The sequence below is a fragment of the Lacerta agilis genome, chromosome 14 (genome assembly GCF_009819535.1).
Source record: "Lacerta agilis isolate rLacAgi1 chromosome 14, rLacAgi1.pri, whole genome shotgun sequence".
Lineage (NCBI taxonomy): Eukaryota > Metazoa > Chordata > Lepidosauria > Squamata > Lacertidae > Lacerta > Lacerta agilis.
In genome coordinates this window covers 49,047,905-49,071,055 of record NC_046325.1, presented here as the reverse complement: position 1 = coordinate 49,071,055, position 23,151 = coordinate 49,047,905, and the positions used below count along the sequence as shown (strand labels likewise).

The 23,151-nt window shown below is 44.0% G+C and overlaps 1 protein-coding gene across 1 annotated transcript in view; it reads right to left on the bottom strand.

Annotated features, from left to right (window-relative positions):
* Nucleotides 1-3,760: 3,760 nt before the first annotated feature.
* The window catches only part of MOCOS (molybdenum cofactor sulfurase), a 90,816-nt gene continuing 71,425 nt past the window's right edge, over nucleotides 3,761-23,151 (bottom strand). Inside the window, 9 exon segments of the mRNA XM_033169801.1 lie at nucleotides 3,761-4,438; nucleotides 5,553-5,657; nucleotides 9,473-9,599; nucleotides 11,309-11,363; nucleotides 11,366-11,407; nucleotides 13,630-13,754; nucleotides 14,094-14,141; nucleotides 14,143-14,173; nucleotides 20,467-20,629. Coding sequence (XP_033025692.1) covers nucleotides 4,325-4,438; nucleotides 5,553-5,657; nucleotides 9,473-9,599; nucleotides 11,309-11,363; nucleotides 11,366-11,407; nucleotides 13,630-13,754; nucleotides 14,094-14,141; nucleotides 14,143-14,173; nucleotides 20,467-20,629 — 810 coding nt within the window. The 3' untranslated portion in view covers nucleotides 3,761-4,324.

Below are 23,151 nucleotides of genomic sequence, written 5' to 3'. Positions count from 1 at the left end.
CATTTGATAGCCACATTGTGATGTCACAGAAGGTGTCCCATGAACACACGCAGCTAGCAGCTGGATCAAACCATTAACACCAAAACCAACATATATCGTCAGATACTGGTGAGCTTGACATCATACCAGGAAAGGTCCTAGAACAGATTATTCAACAGTTGATCTGTGAGCACTTGGAAAAATAAGTCATGCCAGACAAACCTCATTTCACTTTTTGATGGAGATACAAGCTGGATCAGGGGAATGTTGTCGACACAGCGTATATTGATTTCAGTAAGGCTTTTGACAAAGTCCCCCATGATATTCTTGCAAGGAAGCTGGTAAAATGAATAGTTAGATGGATTTGACCAAACCCCAAGAGTGCTCATTCATGGTTTCCTTGTCATCCTGGGAAAAAGTGACAAGTAGGATGCCACAGAGTTCTAGTTACAGGTAGGTAGACCGTGTTGGTCTGCCATAGTCAAAACAAAATAAAAAATAAAAAATCCTTCCAGTAGCAACTTAGAGACCAACTAAGTTTGTTCTTGGTATGAGCTTTCGTGTGCATGCACACTTCTTCAGATACCACACAGGTTCTGTCCTGGGCCTGCTCTTGTTTAACGTCTTTATAAATGACTTGGATGAAGGAATTGATCGGATTGCTCATCAAATTTGCAGGTGACACCAAACTGAGAGGGGGGTGCTAATGCTGCAAGAAGACAGAATTAGATTCAAAATCACCTTAACAGATTGGAGAACTGGGTGCAAGCTAACAAAAGTGAATTTCAATAGGACAAATGTCAGGTTCTGCACGTAGGCAGGAAGACCAGAATGCACAAATATAGGATGGGCACACCCGACTTACCAGCTGTACATGTGAAAGGGATCTGGGGGGTCTTGGTGGACCACAAGCTGACATGAGCCAAGTGTGATGCAGCAGCAAAAAAGCTAATGCTAATCTAGGCTGCATTAACAGAAGGTATAATGTCCAGATCAAGGGAAGTAATAGTACTGCTCTATGCTGCCTTGGACAGCCCATACCTGGAATACTGTGTCCGATTCTGGGCACCACAATTTAGAAGGTGAGCGACAAGCTGGAGCATGTGCAGAGAGAACCAAAATGATCAAGGTGTGTGAAACAAGCCTTAGGAGGAGTAATTGTGGGAACTGAATGTTTAGCCTGAAAAGAGGAGACTGAGAGGAGATATGATAGCCATCTTCAAATATCTAATCAGCTGTCACAAGATGGAACATGCTTGTGTTTGCCTGCTCTGGCGGGGAGGACTTAAACCAATGGAACAATGGAAACCTGTTCCTTGATCTCAGGAACCTCCTGCAAATATCTCATTTCCTGCCCTCCCAACAACACTTCAGAAAGCAGGAGGGTCCAGTCCCTGCAGGTACTGCTTCAGCACTGTGTCCCTGCGAGGAAGAGTCCTGCGGGCAGCAAGCCTGAGCTTTTGGCGGGTGGCTCCCAAGCTGCTGCTCTGTGCACTCAGCTGCCATGCCAGGTCTGCTCGCCCTCCCGTCTCAGGAACCACCATGCCAAATGGGCAGTGGTATATCCAAAGATGTCCAAATTGGCACAGTCCGAAGCAGTTCAATCCACCATCTCAATCCAAAATGTTGTCACAGAGGAAAACCAACTGCTTTGTGTTCACAGATTGGGTGACAATATCTCAAAGGGCCCCCCAATAGAGAACGACAGACAAACCACTCTGCAAAATGTATAAGAGATGTCAGTTTAATTAAATGAGCTCATAGAAAAATGAATTCTATATTTTAGATGAAACAAGTATTTTCTTATATTTGAAATTTGGCAAATATTTTCAACCTGCTTTTCAGAAAGATGAATACAAATTCTAACACAGAATAGGTTTGTTTATAGTAACATTTCCCCTCCAAATTAAGTTCTTTGGATTTGTTTATATTCTCTTGATTTGTTTTGGCTGGTATTACAAAAAAAATAACCAGTCCTATTTCATGTCTATTTAATGTCTTCCATAAAATGCTTTTAGATACTAATATATCATATGTTAACTATCAATATTATTAAATATAAAATATTGGAATCAAGTATCCCATGATACAAATACAGATCTCAAATATCGGACAAATAATTTAGCTTCAAAAATATCTGCAAAGCAGAATTTGCATTTATTGTCAGACTGATGTACAGCAAAATTATTTTGTTTAAACAATTTACCACTTGCTTTTTTCAGCATTCCATCTAGGCTGTAGCTATGTAAAATCTCTCCATTCCATTTCATTATTCCATTCTGGCTGCCCAGAGCTTTTGGCACCTGAGGTGACCACAAAATGGCATTTCCACCCCCACCATTGAAGAAGGGCCCATTGACTATCTACATCAGTGTGTGTGTGTTTGTGTGTTTGTGTGTATGTAAAGATCTGCATCAGGATCTTGATGCCTGTGTTGGTTGGCTCAGCTGCCTCATGGGTGGGCTTGCCCTGGTCAAATGTGCCACTCAAGTGAGTGTCACAACCAATCTTTATGCATAACAAGGGGAAATCTGGTGCTAGTTCCACAATTAGGTAATGAACTTGCTACAACTGCACACGAGGACTCTTCACACACAGGCTGCATCCTATGCAAACTACCGTAAGCATGGAGCAAGCCTCGCTGAATGTGGTGGAACTAGCAATGCACTGGACTGCAGAGATTGTATGCTTGGGCTGCAACGGCACAATCTTGTACCGCATTATGTTTGTGGTGGTGAGCCTTGCCATGAGGAAGAAGAGCAAAACAGGCCAGTGCGTGCAGGAAGAAGGTGAAGAAAGACAGATGAGAGGAAAGAAATGGCACACAGTACTAAACGGTATCAAAAAACGAGATAAGGTTGGTTTGGAATGATCTATATGGATAAACTCATGGCAGCTCCTCATATTAACACATAGCTTTTTAGATGCTCACAAACCAGCCAATTTACCCTCCATTCAGGCTTATATTGGGGCTAAAGCCAGCCAGCTGCTTAGGTGAGCAACCAAAACCTGGGTAAAAAACAGAAAGTGTTCAGCCCCGAAGCTTGAAGTTGGAAATAAGAACAGTGAAAGGGCCATGATGGAGCACAGTGTATAATCTCTTGATGGCTTCTGAGACTTTCAGACAGAGAAGAAAAGATGTGGATTATGTTTATTTTTCAATTATTAATGAGCTGGTTGTATGTAAAATTGAGGATTAAAATTGGTGAAATGCGAGGGATGGGGGATGCTGGGAGATTGGCAGTGTGAGAGGGCGAATGTATATTATGTATTTATAAAAAAAATTATAGGGGGTTCGTTTTCACTCGTTTTATTACTGGGGCCAGATGTGAGACAGCAATGTTCAAGGCCATGTTAAGGAGGAATATGTGTGTGTTGTCTGGGAAGAAGCAGATCTGTTTTTCTCAGGCAAAGTGTTACTCAAGAGGCATCAGAGGGAAATGTTCAAAACTGATTAATGACTACTATAGATAGATAAATGAGGATTTACTCTATTCGGCTATTTTGAGGACAGGTTATAACAATGGATAAAAGCCATAGCAGAAATTGGTAATTGAACAGGTGATGTGTAGGGAGAAGGGATGAGTGTATTTTCAAAAGATAGCTGTAGAAGTTATTTTACTGGGAGCAGCAAAGAAGGGAGGAAAATAGAGGGGACATTTGGGGGAGGGTGGGAAATCAGCTTTTAAATTCGTATTAATTTGGTGGCAATTTGTTAAAGATTATGGAATATCAGTAAAATTAATTGGCAAAAAAGCAGAAGGTCTGGATGAGTCCTTTGTTGCAGGTGCTACTTGCATTTGTTTTTATTTACAAGCAGTGGCATCAGTGGAAGCTAACAGCAGCCACTGCAACAAGGCAGAAAATTTACTATCCATGTTTAAAGCCTTTGAATCCCAAGGTACTTCACTTCCAGTCAGCTATCTCTGTTTCTTATCTAAAGCAATATTTCTTCTCTCCCCCCACCCCCACACAATGCACACACACACCATACTTAATTTAAATCAGCGGACTATTTGAGGTTATTAACTATCAATCTAACTTGTGAAGTGGCATTTTGAGGACATTAAATGTCCTAGTCAGCATCACTGCCCTGCAACAGTCTCTCATGAACCTGAATGGGGAAAAAAGAAATCAAATGATCAACTATATAGAGTTGCAAAAATTGACCCACTTGATTAGCTGTGACATGTCATTTCTGAATGTTTAAAGGTGATTGACCTTTTACTCATAATATTGGAGAAGATCATATTGCTGTTGAGAACACATATGAATAATCTGCAAGACTGTCCCATATGCAGGTTTAGCTGAGGAATCATCCACCTGCTTGCTCTTCAGCAGATGGTCAACATGCGATGATGTTCTTCACTGCTGCAAACACTGGCGATCCCACTGACAATGTATCTGGATGGGAGACCTCCATCTCAGGATGATTCATCAGGTATATTCCAAACTTAGTCTGAGGGGAAACATTTGTAATAAGATCAAATACCCAACAGATGGAACAGTAACAACTGCAATGCCTCTGGATGGTTAAACTAAATTCCTATAAGTATATTGACTACAACAGTGCAATGAACAGAAACAATGGTCAAGTTATTTAAGATGATGTTCAGAACCATTTCCATCTTTGTTGCTTAAATTCGGCCTTAATTTATGCGAAGATTCCAAGGAAGCACTGTAGGATTTGTTGTGGAAGTTACCCAGACTTTGGCTCGTTAGCTTGCATCATACTCTACTGTGGGACGATTTCTGGCCTGTTTTGTGGTGCTCATCCTTTAGTGGGGTGGGGTGGCATTTGGCCTTTTTATAGTTATCACTTTTAAGAATCCCCCCCCCCATGTAGATAGCAACCAGGCAGGAAAGGAGGCATGCTGCTCTGTTAAAAATTAAGCTTAAGATTTATTATACTTAAAGATCTTTCAGGGTTTGAGGGGACAAAAAAAGGAAGGAAACTGAAAGCTTGCCCCCCCCCTCTCTGTGTGTGTAACTTTCCCTTCTCCCCTTTTTAAAACCAAAAGGTTTTATGGAAGCGGCAGCAAAGCTCCATTGAGCAGCTCATTCACATTTGTGTATTCCCTCATACGAATCTGCCTGGATTTGGGACCTTCAGGGAAGGCCCTCCTCTTGGTCCCCCCCCCACCCTCACAGGCATGCTTGGTGGGGACGTGGGAGAGGGCCTTCTTGGTAGTGGCTGCTCCCAGACAACTTTGGAACTCCCTCCCTGAAGAAGCTAGACTGGCTCCCTCCTTGTTGTTCTTCCTCCGGCAGGTGAAAACCTTCTCCTTCCAACAGGCTTTTGAGAACTGACCACTTTTAAGAAAGGGCTGGGGCTGGCTATTTTTGTTGTATTTGTCTGTATGTTTTTAATAGATCTTCTATCTATCTGTCTGTTTCTATACACACATACATACATACACACATAGTTACTATTAATTCTATTAATGTTTAATTGTATTTAAATTATTCTTTATTCTCTCTGTTTTCATCTGCTCTTTTCTTTTCTGTAAGCCTTCCCTGTCAGGGAAAAGGGCGCATTTTTAAAAATAAAAATAAAAAATTTGTATACTGACTTTTTTGTCTTTAGTGGCAGCCAGAGTCTGAAGAAATTCCTTGTTCCGTTCTCCAGTTTTTTGATCAATGCAGATAACCAGGCATCTGTGGCATGGCCCGATAACCTGAAATTTGCACAGAGAAATCTTGAAGCCCCCACTTAGCCAGGAATCACAACACACCTGCTTCCAGAGGAGTCAAATGTCAGGAGCAACCATTCTGACCATATCACTAGCACCAAACATTTTTGGCCTGCAAAGTTGAGCAAGGGTAGGGTGGGGATGTAAACCATGGTAAGTGTTTGCCCCACTTATTGGCAGAGTTATTGGTGAGTACTCACCCTTCTGCAAAATCAAGGCTGCGTAAGCTCAAGCCCAGGGTGAAATGCAGCCCTCCAGGTCTGGCCAGCCCAGTCTCCTGCCAGGCCATGCTCCCTCCACAGCTCCTACTGGCTCTGCTCCACTCCCTTCCTGTGTGCTTTTGCTTGGCTAGAATATGTTCTCAAACTGTGTTGATGCCGTGTGTGTGTGTGTGTGTGTGTGTGTGTGTGTAAACTCCAGAATGTAGGAGTTTCATAGGAAGCAGGCATTGGGCTTTGCTTCTTCCCTCATTCTTGAAGGTGCTGGGATAGCTCAGTCAGCAGAGCCTGAGACTCTTAATCTCAGGGTTGTGGGTTTGAGCCCCACATTGGGTAAAAGATTCCTGCATTGCAGGCAGTGGCGTAGGAAGGGGGGCGAAGGGGGAGGGCACCCCGTTTTCCAGGCTGGAGGGGGTGACACTATGGGCGGGGCCCCTCGGCATGACACCCAAGCCGAGCCCCGCAGACGCCGGGAAAAAGCCACGCTCAGTGGCGGGGCTCGCAAACCTGCTCAGCGCGCGCTTTGCTGTTTCCGGCTGTGGGCGGAGGCAAGCCAGAGAGGGGCGTCAGCGGCCCAAGAGAAGCCCGCCCCTCCCCTCCCCGCAGCCCGAGCGTAGGGACATTGCGCAGGCGCTACGGAGTGACTCCGCCCCTGGGTTTGCCGCCCCGGGTGGCGAAGCGGCTTCCTCTGCCCGATTGCAGGGGGTTGGACTAGATGACCCTTGGGGTCCCTTCCAACTCTACAATTCTATTATTCAAATCGGAGACTTAGGAAGCACTGCTACCTTCCCTTGCACTCTGCCATCTTCTGCATGTAGCTCTCTACCCAGAAGATGCCATAGTGAAGAGCAGGGGCCAAACAAGGAACAAATGTTTCCTCTCTGTCTGGGATAAGGGATTCAGAAAAGAACTAGAAGGAACTACTGCTGCCATGCTGCAATCACGTGAGCAGGCAGCCACCCGGAGAATGCTTTCACTTTCAGCCACCAAAAAAAAACTCTTAACATTGGACTTCAGACACCACATAGCACAGCCTCCTTCATTGTGTTTGCAGCACTGAAGTGACCTCCCTGGGGCAGAAGCCTGAGCAGTGTGCATGGACGTCCTGGGTTACCAGCTTGGCTGAAGGAGTTGCCAGAGGGAGGCGTACCAAGCACTTATGGATTTGTATAGGGTTTACTCCTTAACCTTTTCTTCTCCTGAAGACATCCCACAAGGCAGCAGGAAAGGGAAAACTCTTATCTTAAACCTCCGCTGCCTTGTGGGATCTAGCATTCCTACAACAGGGGAGGGGAATCTTTATCAGGCTGAGGGCTGCATTGCACACAATGGGAAATGTTCCAGGGGATCCATACCATAGTGGGCGGGGCCAGAGCTAAAAGTGGGCAGGACTGGAAGGGGAAGTTGGTGGGGCAATACAATATGGTATATCCCAACCAGGCCAAATGCCCTCTCCCTAGTTCTCCATCCATCCAACCAAGAGGCAGTACATCCCAGCCAGGCAAAACAGGTATCCCCACCCCACCCCCAAATCTATTGGGAATGCAAAAGCTCTTGCAAGGTATGTTCTTCCAACTGAAAGGGCAGATAAAATGACAAAACAATAATTTAAATACAAACCAGCATACAGGAGGGAACATTTTCATGCTGGTTATACAAGTAATCAAAACATAACAGACAATTTTTAATTCAGCTCTCCTTATTCTATTTTATTCACGTTATTCTCTATTTTATCCATTAACTAGCTTGCCTTAGTTCTAAAGCTTTGCTCTCTATTATACAGCATAAACGTGTGCCTAAGAACTTAGTTTCAAGTAGAACATCTTTCAAAATGCCTACAACTCTTAATTGAATTAACATTACTCTTTTGAAGAACTATGGTTTTTGAAGAATAAAAAAAGGTTTGTTCTTGTTCTTTTCTTGTTTTTATAATGTATTTTGTTTTCTCATTTTGTATTTTCATGTTGTGAACCGTCCTGTGATCTTTGAATGAAGGGAAATATACAAATTTAATAAGTAATAATAATAGTATTCCTATTACTAACATGAACAGTGTTTAATTATAACTGCAGTGTCTAGGATTCTCACACACTTATCAGTTATACCCATTGGTCTAACTTTTCTCCAATGAGAAGTTAGGGTTGCCATATTTCAAAAAGTAAAATTCCTGATACCCCCAATTTGAGCTTTTGGTGGGAAATCCCCCCCCCCCCGCCATAGTGATTCTGGAGCTTTTTCCACTGCTTTTCCCATTGCGTTGCCATACATCCTGGTTTTCCCTGACATTTTGCCAATTTGGCAAAATCCCCCCCCCAATGCCATTTTTACATCCCAAAACCAGGACATGTCAAGGAATTTTGCTGACATCTGGCAAGCCTGTGAGAAGTAGTATTTATTTTAGACAAGCAGGCAAGTACATGCTGGGAGCCTCACAGAACCACCTATAGGGAAGCAGAATCCACTGTGAAGAAGTCCTTCCAAAAGGGGCTATGAGGGAATAGTTGAGTGGGTGAGGGAAGTTGACAGAGTGGAAGGAAACATTGGCAGACTCAGTAAAAAGAGAACAGGAAGCTAACTGGTGTGGGGGGGGAGAAGTCTGAAGCAAACCCAGGGAGTTACTTGAGCAAGGTTACATCTGCGCTTCCTGAGGAGAGTGGGGAGTGGTGCCATCAATTGTATTCCTCCTTCCACCACAGCACAGGTCACGGTGCTGCTGGCTGGGCTCTTGGCCAGTCTTGTAGGGTTCCAGCCTCATATAATTTTAGTTTAAATCTAATCAGTGCATGAAGGGGTTAAAATAACAGAATAAACTGTCCTCACAGGCTGAGCCTAAGCCATCACCTTCCACCTTAGCAGCAACAGGCCTTTGCTATACAGTATTTCTCTCTCCATGAGGACTTCAACATGTAAGGAGGTTTGAGACAGTCATTCCAGCCAGCCATATGACTTTGACCAGCCTCCTCTATTTCAGGCCGGAGTCTGAAACTAGCATTTTTTCAATAGTTTATCAATAGTTTAACTTTTACCTTTTGTAACTAAGTAACGTCTTGCCTGCCTGTGAATCTTTTCTGGCTGCTGTATGGAAAAGCACATGGATCTGACATTTGAAGAGGTTTTTTTTTTTTTAAGTAAACTATCTTATGACCTACCCAAATGTGTGGTCAATGTCTAGGCTGGGGAAGTGGGACAATTTGGAAAGAGCTTTTAAAAGGGGACATTTGAGGGACTCACCAGGTTTTCATTGCTGAATGTTTTGTGATGTTAAATCTCTGCTGGAGTTCTCTTACCAAAGGGTACCTGCCCCAAACTCGGGTCTTGGTTCCCAGGATTCAACAAATCTGATGGTACCGGCTGCCTTCTTGCCCTTGCATTGTAGCCACAGCATCCCAGGGCCATGGTAGCAGAGAGCCATTGTACACACAAAGTAACACACTGCTGCTCAGACTACTGTAGCTTAAAGCTGTTTTGTATCCTAAACAGCTGTTCCAGATCCTTGCCTGAATCATTGTCTTGCAAGAAGCTGCTACCTACCTTTTCTCTGCATGCCACATGACACTAACAAACAGCTGCAGCCATTTGTACCTTGAAACGCAGGGGACCTACTGCAATCTCCTCCCACAGGTCTTCTTCAAACGGCTCGTCTGTGCTGACTACAATGTTGGCACGGAAGCGGTGGACGAGTTCCTGCGGGGGAAGTGATTCACCTAGTCTGTTCCACAGAGGCAGAGGGGGAAACAATATGGTCTAATATTAACCCAAATGAGTTCAGTAACACTTGTGCTTTCAGGTTTCTCAGTTCAATGAAGACAGATTTCTATTGCATTCAAAAGGCGAAAGCTTTCACATAGCCTTAATTACTAACATGAACGAAGTTTGAACAAGTGCAATCAGTGGCATATCTAGGGCTTTTGCTGCCCGGGGCGGTCACTGAGTTTGTTGCCCCTCTCGCTGTTCCTCATCTGGGAGCCCCGCCACCTTGCCGCAGTCTCCCCTCCACTCTGAATTTCCTTTCCTTCTTTTCCCCCCACTTCCCAAGAGGCAGGAAGGCATTCGGTTCCTGCCACTCCACCTCTTCACTTTTCTTAATGCCTCATCATGTTCTCTGTTTCTCTTGTTTCAACCACAGGCAGAGCTCAAGCACCTATTCCTGCCTGGCAACAGCACCCAAGAATGGTGCAAAGCAGGAGCAATGAGGGAGAACGTAATCTCTCATACCTGCATGCTGCTTCTTTGGACAGCCATAATACTGCTCAACTACAGTGGATTTAGGTGGTGTCATAGGCGCCCCCCCCCCAGTGCCTGCAACAACAAGTTCTCACGGCCCGCTTCTGGCATGTGAAAGCCCAAGAGACAGTGAAAACATAAGATAGCCACCTTCCAATATCTGAACGGCTGCCACATGGAAGACGGAGCAAGCTTTTTTCTCCGGGTTTGGGGGCTAGGACTCGAACCAGTGGTTTCAAGTTACAAGAAAGGAGATTACGATGAAACATAAGAAAAAACTTTCTGACAGTAAGAACCCTTCAACAGTGTAACAGGCTCTCTTGGGATGTTTTGAACTCTCCTTACTTGGAGGTTTGTAAGCAGAGGTTGGGGCCCCCTCTGTCATGGATGCTTTCATTGAGATTCCTGCATTCCAGGGGGCTTGTCTTGGGGTCCCTTCCAACTCTACAATTCTAAGATTTTATTAAAGGTCCTTACAACATAATGCAATTTAGTTCCATATGGTTAGGCAATTATAAAAAATGAGTTTTCCCCCTGAGAATAATGCACTCAGATAAACTGGTTTGTGCAGATCTTTTTGGGTAAGATACTTTGGTTATAATAGGCTACACCTACCAGTAACTAAATCCTACTTAGTGCTGACCATTTGAAATTAATGCTTGGATTTTTAATTCATTTCAGTGAGTCTACTCTGAGTAGGACTAGCATGGGAGGCAATCAGATATATGTTTGTGTGTGTGGTGTAAATTTACACAGCAGGAGGAGGGCAAATGAGGGCTGAGAGCAAACGTAAAAAGGATGGGACAGCTGCATATTCCTGCATTGCAGGGGTTGGACTAGATAGTCCTCATCAGGGTCCGTTCCCATTCTACAATACTATATTTCTATGAGAAAGGATCCATAAGGGGGAAATTGCTCCCCAAAGGTGTCTTTCCAGGGTGAAAAGAGTATTGCGCCTGGGTCCTGCTGGTTGGCTACTTATGAGGACAGGACACTGGACTAGATAAGCTACTGCCTGATCCAGCAGATGCTCATCTCACGTTCTTATTTTTTCTTAAGAATAATTGGGCATGTACAGTAGTCAGTGTACAAGTGAGAAATTAAGCAGGTTGGGCCAGAAGAAGCCTTGCTCATGGAAAGCACAAAAACAGGCAACACAAGGAAATGTGCCTTTTCAGGTGAAGAAGCACTTACCTTTCGACAACTTTATCTCTCAGCTGTAAAATACTTGTTCTGTTGATCAGGAGGTTTGTGCTTCATTTACTAGAGAGAGTGAGGCCCTTACAGCAGAGTCTCTCCTGAAATACATTCTGTATAAGGTGATAGTTATTAGAAATACTGAGCACAGTGTAAGGAATCCAGTCTCTATCAAAGGGTAAAACACACCCCGTTAAGATGAGGGGTAATGGTGCTGTTGCTACTTGCGCAAGTGTTTCATGCAGTGCAATTTTTCTGGAAAAGGAGGTGCTGGAGCTCACCACGAACTTATCCCTTGTTCTCTTAGAATGGCAATGGCGCCCACCTGAGAGGTGCCAGAACTGAGCTCCAGTGACCTCCGGCTGAAAAAAACACCAGCATAGTCAGTGAATTAGAAGCCAGGCAAGCACACTGCTTATGCACTAATGCTGTACATGAATGGACCAACATGCAAGCTGACTGCCTCTATATATGACAGGGCATGTGTTGAATATTTGCATGGTTGGAGCCAGAATACACGCGACACCCACAAGAACAAACAGCTTAGCTATGTCCCTTGAGAATTCTTATGGCTCCCATGCCTATAGGCAGAGAAAGTTGAAGAGGACTGAATTTGCAGTAAATCTCCTATCTCTCCCTTTCTTTCTCTGTCACACTCTCTCTCTCTCTCTCTCTCTCTCTCTCTCACACACACACACACAGACAGAGAGAGAGAGAGAGAGAGAGGAGCCCACTTTCCTGCTCTCCTATTGCGAATCAGCTGCTAAACAGAGAAAAGCAAGGATTAAAGGCTCCTCCATCCTGTGTGTGTCCACCTGATCTCTCCAGCTTCCTCTGACAGTAGATGGTGGGATTTGAAAACTCTTATCAGGCAGAGCCAAAATGTTCTCACATGGGGAGTGGGATGTGTAGTCCCACTCGATTCATACCAGGTAAAGATATTAAATCCTTAGAAGCTTCAAGAAGATTCTATCTCTTGAAAGGCATGGAAGCATTGCTTGGGGCCACCATCATGAATGAGCACCACTCCTAATATGATCTATCCCTGCCATCCATGAACCCAACCTCCTCCTTACTCTGCATGCATCTCTAAGTCCTCGCTCTCCAAATTCATTTGCTGATCTTCTCATTACCCATCCAACATCCCATTTACTATTCCACTTATGCACCCTTAACAATCCTGCCCTCCCACTGGCCTGGCCATAACCACTACTTGGTCCATTTGAACTGACTTGGCTCACTTCCATCAGCATCTGACCTCTCATCTGACTCATCACAGTCCCAACTCTACATCCAGAAACCAAGGGGAAGGTTTCTTGTAGCTCAAAAGAGTGCATTGTTCTTTGCTTATGCATTAAAAGCAGAGAGAAAGTGGTAATGCAAAGGAGAAGAGGTACTTCTCTCTTGGGCTGCAACATACACTGAATGTGTTTGGGGAATTCTGGTAATAATATTGTTGTTTCCTACTTATTCTTGGAAAGCTTGGAGCACCCTATGTAAGGATCCCAGTAGCCTTCTATCAAAGCATTAACCCAACACAGGCAGCTTCAACTATGCTGGAGCACGTAATAAAGTGACATAACGTTCAAGACCTTGGTTTTCTCACAGAAATGCACAATATCAAGGTATTTTCAGATATTGTTTTAATTACAATTTTATTTAATGGGATATTCAATATGATATAATTTCAGTGATGTTTTGGAGTGCTAACTATATGTGCTGGATACAAAGGCACTCTTATTATAAAACCCAGAAGTTTCCCCTATAAGTAAGGTAAAGGTAAAGGGGCCCCTGACCGTTAGGTCCAGTCGTGTCCGACTCTGGGGTTGCGGCGCTCATCTCGCTCTATAGGCCAAGGGAGCCGGCGTTTGTCCGCAGACAGCTTCCAGGTCATGTGGCCAGCATGACAAAGCCGCTTCTGGCGAACCAGAGCAGCGCACGGAAACGCCGTTTACCTTCCCGCCGGAGCGGTCCCTATTTATCTACTTGCACTTTGACGTGCTTTCGAACTGCTAGGTTGGCAGGAGCTGGGACCGAGCAACGGGAGCTCACCCCGTCGCAGGGATTCGAACCGTCGACCTTCTGATCGGCAAGCCCTAGACTCTGTGGTTTAACCCACAGCGCCACCTGGGTCCCCCCCTATAAGTAGTGTGGTATTAAAAGTCAGTCCATCGTGTGTGCATTTTGTAATTTCAGTGCATCCCATATCACTGGGGCAATTTTGATTTTCATCTATGAAAGAGCACATAAGCTATGCTGACACTTCACATTTGCGGCACTGGGATATTCATTTCCTAACAACCATGCAAAATGTATACCTTTTTCATCTTTCTTATTAGCATTTCTTTTGAAGTCTGAACTCTGCCTGATCAGGCGGCACTGCCGGCCAAGAAACGCAGAAAACCAATCAGCCACCATTCCTCCACAATCGTGTGTCTGCACTCTGCAAGGGGAAAGTGTAAGGAAGAATTCTGAGCTCCCTTTCAGTTGCAAAACTAATGTCAGGCTGGTGGCAATGCATAATTAGATATCCTTTATGGCAGCCACCTACAATCCAGCTGTACCCATTATAACACAGTTTTAGCCGAAAACAGCATTTGGAACAACTATTTTGTTAATCAAGAATATACCGGTAATCTTCTGTTATTTACATAGCACAGCTGTAAACCGCTTTATCTGTTTTCTTGTGTTTCTTCCTATTGTTTCCATTTCAGATGGGTGATTGAAGTGAAGTCTTGCATTAGGCAGGGTAACACTCCCTGCACATCCCCCCCCACCTCACCTGTGTGAGCAGACTTTACTCTGGCAGATCTGAGTCAGACTTTCACTCTTCTTCTAAGGATACAGAAATGGGATCCATCCCTACATAAAAAGTTATAGAAAACATTATTCATATCTCCATTTTTAATAGAATTGAATAGAGTGATCCAAGTCATGGGCTTCCGTAAACCAAATGCTTGCCTTGAAAATTCTTCACCAAGAACCTGAGAAAGCATTTTGTGGTGGATTGAGGCTGTAAGCATATAGGTGAACCTGTGCAACTAGGAAGTACAGATCACATGTTTGAGGCTTAAAGGGGACTGATTCTAGCCAGTCCACAATCCTCAACAAGGGGGGAATGGTCTCTGAGTTAACAGCACTGCCCATCTTGGAGATCCCTACATGCATCTATGAACAAGAATGTCTGGATTGAAGCTTCAATGTTTTTAGTGGCAGTTTGAAAGGGTTCTGGGCAGAAGTTGGTTGCAGATATATTGTTAGCTCCCTGCAAACCACAGTTTGCAAATCAGAAGCCTTGGCAGCAAGTACATTCTGCCACTCTTTCTTTGTTGGAGTTTAGTGTTGCACACATCCAGTGTTCTGGCTCCCGCTCCAAAACACAGCAGCAGATGTACCGGTAAGTACTTGTAAGCTAAGGAAGTGATCTTTACTGAAGCAGAGGAATGGTACAGAATCAGCAGCAAAAATAAACTGATCCAGACCCTTCATAAGGGAAAGGACAGTGTATAGTTGAAAAAAAACCGTAAAAGGGCAATCAAAATGATCAAGGAGATGAAGCAACTATGAAGCATATGGGAACTTTTATTTTAGAGGAAAGGTGAGTAAAAGGTGACGTGTTAGAAGCTTATAAAATTGTGCATGGTGTGTAGAAAAGTCCCCCCCCCTCATAATGCTAAAACTCATGGACATCCAATTAATGTTGGAAGATCTAGGTCAAATTTTTAAGAAAGTGACTTCTTCATGCAGTGCATAGTCCAACTATGGAGCTTGCTCCCCAAAGAGGCAGTGATGGTCACCAGCTTGGGTGGCTTATAAAGAGATATTATTATATTATTATTATTATTATTATTATTATTATTATTACTATTTCTTCATCCTTTATCAACATTTGAAACAATCACAAAATATCAACAATAAAAAACAAAATAAAAACATAGTAAAAAACATACTGGCAGACATTCCAAAAGTTAAATAATCATCCGGATTATTGTTGAGTTTATGGGGGGAGGGGTCTGCAAAGGTGGCACATGGTTCTTGACAACAAAACTGTATCTGCCTCTCTGACTCCAGCTCCTCCTGTTCAGTCCCTCTGATTGGTCAAATGCCTCCCCCCTCCCTGGTGAGGCTCTGAGCTCCTCTAGACTAGAGGAACAGAGGAGACCCCTGGAGTCAGAAGAGGAGGACCTCTCCTCACTATCCCTGAGTCTTCCAGCCCAGCCCAGCCCCCCCCCCCCCAATCTACTGCTTCTTTCTTCTCCTCATGTGCCATCTGGGGCTGTCAAACCATGCCAGGCTTGACATACACATTCCTGAGGCCAGCTTCTGTTCTGCAAACTATCATTTGCTACAGGAGCTGCTAGCATTACATCTGTGCTAGATCAAAATGGTATAGCTTCAATACATAAATACATTTTTGTTCCTGCAGGTGGCTCCAAATGATCATTAATGATCATATAGCAGGGTTTTGTGCAACCTTGAGCTCCACAGCACGCTTGCCAAAGCACAGTTTTAGCTTTTAGTAACTTTATTCCATCTGTATTTCATACACTGGAATAGGCAAATTTACTGCAGCCGTGAAAGCTGCAGCCTATGAAAAGCAGTCTTATCCAGTTCTGTCACCTCTAATAAATGAGAATATAGGCTTCTTTTAAGAGGGGGAAAGAGAAGTTTGAAAGGAAGAAAATACAAATACTTGACATTTTAAAATATGTTTTCGAAAAATATTCACTAGGCAAAATGAGAGCACACCAAAAAGATTTTGCAGGCACAAAGACATCTTCTCAGATTAAAAAGAAGGGGGGGGGAATCAACTCTAACTTTCTCAGCTGTAATTTTCCCTTCTGGAACAAATGAACTGAGGGGATGTAGATGCTGAAATAGTTTATGAGATAAGAGAAAAATGTGAATTGTATTGGATGTGGTTAACTGAAAATAATCTTACATGGCAAAACAAATTATTTTACTACTAGTGGTTTAAGCCCGTTAAAAAAACGGGCGCTAGAATATATGTGGAGGGGGCTGGCGCCCCACCCCCACCCCCTGCCAAAGCCTGCTTTAGCGGGTGGTAGGGGGGTGGAGGAGAGGCAAGCAGGGCTTCTCCGCTTTAACGGAGAAGCCCTGCTTGCCCCCCGCCCCCACCCCCCTGCCAAAGCCTGCTTTAGCGGGTGGTGGGGGGGTGGAGGAGAGGCAAGCAGGGCTTCTCCGCTTTAACGGAGAAGCCCTGCTTGCCCCCCACCCCCCTGCCAAAGCCTGCTTTAGCGGATGGTCGGGGGGTGGAGGAGAGGCAAGCAGGGCTTCTCCGCTTTAACGGAGAAGCCCTGCTTCCCCCCCCGCCCCCCCCCCTGCCAAAGCGTGCTTTAGCGGGTGGGGGGCGGGGTGGAGGAGAGGCAGCAGCGCCATGCAGGCCAACGGGGCAGGAGGGGGTCAGCAGCAACCGGCTCTCCTTGTAGCGGCGGGAGCAGCAGCGTGACCTCCCTCTTCGGCTTCCCCTCGTCCTCTGCAGCCCGGCGTTCCATTTAAACCGCCCCGCTTGAACTGCCGACGCTGCTCGTGTCTCTCTGCTCCAATCCCTGTGTCCCTGGGGCACACGCTCAGTTGCGCAAACCCAGAGACACACGGACTGGACGCAGAGACACTTGCATTTTATATATATAGATTTGTAGTACATATTTTAGTACTTCATTAACCCAGAGATTTTAGTTTCAAGTGAATAGCAGAGGCATCATCTCAGAAAATATCAGGATAAAAGCAACAGGGCCATCTCCTAAAATTTTCTCATTCCAATGCTGTGTTTTATACTTTAAAAAGGTAAAGGTAAAGGACCCCTGACCATTAGGTTCAGTGGCGGACGACTCTGGGGTTGCGGTGCTCATCTTGCTTTATAGGCCAAGGGAGACGGCGTTTGTCCGCAGACAGCTTCCAGGTCATGTGGCCAGCATGACTAAGCCGCTTCTGGCGAACCAGAGCAGGGCACGGAAACGCCGTTTACCTTCCCGCCGGAGCGGTACCTATTTATCTACTTGCACTTGTTGTGCTTTTGAACTGCTAGGTGGGCAGGAGCTGGGACCGAGCAACGGGAGCTCACTCCATCGCGGGGATTCAAACAGCTGACCTTCTGATTAGCAAGCCCAAGAGCCTCAGTGGTTTAGACCACAGCGCCACCCATGTCCCTGTTTTATACTTAGGTTTTTTAATATACACTTTGCCAATACAACAATGCCAGGTACAGCCTTGCCTTTACGGCACATCCTGCAAACCAGTGGAAAAAACCTGAAAGATGCAATGGAGATGGGAGATAAATGGCTTCCTTTTCTGAGTTACACACACTGCAGCGCAATAGCTTGACTTCAGGTATCTTTTAAATGTACTCCAAGTTTTAAAACAATGTACACACATATGATATATTGAATCTGAAGGTTTTAAGATATTTAATTCTGATTTCAGGAACACACAATTCCTATTGGTTACAACTAACGCACAGCAACGTAGAAAATGGCATACAAGTTAAAAATGAAATTAATTCCACTTCCTATGTTCAATGGCATTTTACTACTACTGCAGCCTATCCTGTACATCCCTGTATATGGAAATCTAATTAGAAAATCACTGGCAGTACTAAAACCTATGTAACTGTTCCGGGGAAGAAAATTGCTCTGAAGGTCTTTCCTGATGGAGGCTTTATGTGGCAAATTGGTCCTTGGCAAAAGATTTTTTAAACTTACTGGATTTTACTAAGATTTTTAAACTTACTGGAGTGCTCAATGGAATGACAGATCCTGAAGTTGAGGCTCCAATACTTTGGCCACCTCATGAGAAGAGAAGACTCCCTGGAAAAGACCCTGGTGTTGGGAAAGATGGAGGGCACAAGGAGAAGGGGACGACAGAGGATGAGATGGTTGGACAGTGTTCTCGAAGCTACTAGCATGAGTTTGGCCAAACTGTGAGAGGCAGTGAAGGATAGGCGTGCCTGGCGTGCTCTGGTCCATGGGATCACGAAGGGTCGGACACGACTGAACGACTGAACAACAACAACACAACAACTGGATTTTTGATGCGAAAGTAAATCCAAATTGAACAATGTGGCCAATGAACCTGAAACACAGCATGGGAAACATATGGGGCACAATCCAACCAAAGTTGAAACACTTTAAAGCTTTTTTGATTTCATTTAACACATTTAGGTCTCCCACTGAGATTGATAATCAACTTGGTTTAAAAGTGTCTCACTTTTTAGCTGGATTGTTCTCGTGGTATTTAATCCATCAATGAAGAGTAATTACTAAAGAAATATTTGTTTATACAATTAATGCTGATGTATTCCAGTCTCCTTCTGGCATAAAAGGATTCTTTTTATGGCATCATGATAATAAATGAAACCCAAGGCCTCTACGAAGAGCTTGTTCTCCTAAGTTTAACATTTTACTAACCCAGTTCAATGCCTATTTATTTCAGCAACACAATTCATAAAAATAGGAGTATCCTTGACAGAAAACCAAATGAAGCAATGTTTTGTGCGACAACTAAGAATAAAGCAGGTAAAGGATTTTACATACTTGGAACCAGTTGCTCAAACAAAGGGACATGCCTTATTAATAATGTTGCATGCAGGCCAAGTAAAAACAGAAGAACACCAGGAGAAGGCAAACATAGTTCAGATGAAGATAATAAGACATAAATAATGAGTTTAGAAAAGTGAAAAGACTTTTTTTTAAAAAAAAGTACAGGCCTGCTGTTGCAGCTAAGTGAAATTATTATTATTATTTTATTATTATTATTATATTATTATTATTATTATTATTATTATTATTATTTCTACCCGCCCATCCAGCTGGGTTTCCCCAGCCACTCTGGCAGCTTCCAACAAAGATTAAATAAATTAAAATGTCACACATTAAAAACTTCCCTAAACAGGGCTGCCTTCAGATGTTTTCTAAATGTCAGGTAGTTGTTTATCTCTTTGACATCTGGTGGGAGGGCGTTCCACAGGGCGGGCACCACTACCGAGAAGGCCCTCTGCCTGGTTTCCGGTAACCTCACTTCTCGCAGTGAGGGAACCGCCAGAAGGCCCTCGGAGCTGGACCTCAGTGTCTGGGCAGAACGATGGGGGTGGAGACGCTCCTTCGGGTCTACTGGGGCAAAGCCGTTTAGGACTTTAAAGGTCAGCACCAACACTTTGAATTGTGCTCGGAAACGTACTTAAAAGGCTTTCCATCCTTTCTGCTTCTGTATTTTTACACTCAGGCATGAAGAACCTGATCAAGCTAACAGGGATGTCACTACTGACTTTTAAACACTGCATTACTAACCTACGATGAAATGGCTAGAACCACGACCCACCTCTCCCATGTTGTAGAAACGTCAAGGTTCTTTGCATACATGCTGAAAGGCTGTGGAACAGTGTGCTACAGTAATTACAGTACAGTACTGTAATAGATCTGGACCTCTTAAATCTGAGTTCAAATTCTGACTCAGCCATCCAAGGGACCTTGATGGCCACTTGGGTTGCCTTTGATAAGTCACTACCTCAGGGATGTTGCAAGAACAAAACATGGCAGTCTCCCTCAATCCCATGCTGAGTTACTTGCAGAAAGGGGGGATAGAAAAAATTATGGAAAGGAGTTATTTAATGAGTAATGACAAGACAAGCTTCACTTAAATATGACTTGCACATACCTGTATATACCAATTTTCTATATGCTGCACAGCTACAGAGCAATGACAATAATGATAATTAGTTGCATTCACAATTCCTGCCACATGCCTGTTAAGAGCCCTTCTTCATCAACCACCCCACTCTTTCATGTACACAGCACACAGCGCCCTCCCTCCTCAGATAATGCATGGAGATCAGCTGCTCAAACCAACTGGGCCAACTTCTTTCTCTTCTTTTTGTCACTGTGAAAAAAATAGTTAAGGGGCCGGGAAAAAATGCTTTGGGTCTTGATCAGACCCCAAAAGTATAGGATAGCCACCCCTTAATAGTTTGTTCAAGGCTCTCCAAACAGCTGGAACCATAACATACTTGGTATCTATTATTTGATTTGCAACACCAGAAATTCTCAGCAAGGCATGTCAGAAACACTAGTAATTTGTGATATTACAAATTTTACTGAAACCATCTTACAATGAAAGATAATGAAGATTTGCATACCAACCTTCTGCTCTGATGATCATCACATTTTGCTCCAGGTCAATAAAGGGCTGCACAAGGCACAGTCTTGGTTCCTGCTTTTGAGTAATGCAAACTCCATTGTGATTTGCAACCATGAAGCTACGATCATACAGCAAACCTTTATTTCCAATGGGCCATCGCATCACCTGATGGGAAACAGACCACTTCTCACTTAGTAAGTCTTTAAGCTACAGATGTGCACAGATGCTGAGCAAAGAAATGGAAAAATGGAAGTATTCATGACTGAAACTACCTGAGAATCAAACGAGTTTAAAATGGTAGGTATTTAAAATAGAGACTTTTAATAGTCAATACCTCATTGCAAGAGCTGAAAGGCTATGACAGCATACTGTCTGTCAACAAACAGGATTAATGGCTATGGTGCATCCCAAACTTCTCTGGGTTCAGGGAAGAAGTCCTCTGAATCATGAATGTCTAGGGGGAATTTAGCTCCAATGTTCTAGAGCAGGCATGTCCAACTTTCAAGAGATTGCGATCTACTCCTCCCACTATATATATAAGAAAGGCAGTGATCTGCCAAAATTGTTGAGGTTTTTTTGGGAAGCCGAAGTTGTTGGACATCCCTGTTCTAGAGGATCAGTTTCTATAAATATTGCATAATTCAATGTTATCTGGATAATTGTCACCGTGTTATAGAAGTGGGCCCTTCAACAAAATCTTGAAGCACTGAGTGCTTTTGTTCAGGGTCCCGGCGACTCCACTGTCATTCCTGCTGGAGTAGCTGGACCCCTGAACACTGTCATTCCTGCAGCCAGTCAGCATTCTATGCCCATTGATCAGACTCTATCCTCAATGGCTGCCATGCTGCTTTTCTCTTTTAGTTTTGATTTATTTATTTTTTTGGCAGAAGGGAGGTGGACAAACTTGTGCCCGGTCTCAGGTACATTAAAGTCTTTGATTTCTCCACTGACGTCTATGGGCAGCATTCACTTCCACCCCTAAGGATATTTTAATGCAGCTTTTTTGTGTGAATGAAGAAACAACATATCCTGATCTCCCCTCCCTCTTTTGATATCTATGTGTCTCTTCCCCCTCCTCCTCCTCCCCCCTTTTCCAGACACTCCGTTCTGTTCTCCCACCCCCACTTGCCAGTTTCCACCCCCTCAGTCACATCCTGTAACAGTGAGTTGAGAACATATCAGCCCTGTTGAATCAGCTCAATGGCCCATCTAGTCCAGCGGCGGATGGCCAGCATGGGTGGAAAGCAAAACCTGAATGCCCTCTCTCCACCTGTGATTCACTTATTCAGAGACATACTCCCTCCAACAACAGAGGCAGAATGCAACCACCAGTGAGAGCCTTATCCTCTCCTGAATTTGTCTCTTTAAATGCCATCCAAGTTAGTGGCCGTCTATCCTTGTGGGAGTGAATCCCAAGTACGCACTGTGTGAAGAGTTCTTATGGGGCTGTTCTGTAGGTTCTCTCAGGGTTCCCCCTCTAAATTATTCTGACCACCTGCAAACCTCAGGGTTACACTGCACCTGCTGATGCCTCCCTCATGGAGGGGGCGGGCAGTTGGGGTGACATTTTCGCTACATGTCCCCCATATAGGGAATGGTGACCTCTGTTCAGGATGCTACTGGGCACGTGTTCCATAACAACTACTTCCCACAGCCCTAGCTAATGGTCAGCTTTCTGGCTATAGGTTGATACACACTTCTGTTCGGTCTGTGACTTCAGACACAAATCCGAAATTTTTAAATATTTTTTTTTGTCCTGTTGCTTTCCCTGGGAAAACCTGCTGCTTACTGTTGAATTGGAGCAAACGTCAATCACCATTTCCCTCAGGAAAGTGGCGAGACCAAAGAAGCTCTTGGACCCATGCCTAGAAGACACAGATCAAATGGAAGAAATCACAGGACAAAGGGAAGTGTGGATGAAGCCTATGTTCTGTTGATACTAGTCAGGCACCATGACAGTACTCTTTCGGGTGCTCACCTTGGTTAATGGTTACGTCTGTTCTTAAAATAGTTTTAGGTGTTTTGTTGTTTTCAGATGTTTGCAACAGTTTTTAAGCAGGTTTTCTTTTAAAAAAAATATTATTGTTTTTACAGTGGTACCTCAGTTTATGAACTTAATCCGTTCCTGAATCCGTTCTTAAACTGAATCCATTCTTAAACTGAGGTGCTTTCCCTCATGAGGCCTCCTGCCGCCGGTGCCCTTCCACCGTTCGGATTCTGTTCTTAGACCGAGGTAAAAGTTCTCAAACCAAGACACTACTTCCAGTTTTGCGGAGTTGTAAACCGAATGATTTGTAAACAGGGCTGTGCTTAAACCAAGGCACCACTGTAGTTTGTTGAAAGTGTTTGCTGCCCTGAACTCTTTTGGGAGGAACAACAGAACATAAATTCAATAAACAGGAAAACAAATTGGAGTGGGGGAGGGGCAGGAGAGAGATTTGATACCGGAGCGCCTTCTGCCTGGATTTCAAGACAGGCTTAAAAGCATTCTGTGCTATGTCGTATATATCCACCAAAAACAAAAACAAAAAAACTGCCAGAAAAAGTTATTGCCTTCTTCCTACTTCCTTTTTTCTTTTTAACAGCCACCCCTTCACCTGCATGTTATCTGAAAAACATACCAGGAGATTGCATTTCCAAAAAAATGATGCCAAGCTAATCAAGCAGATTTTAACAAGAAAGATAAA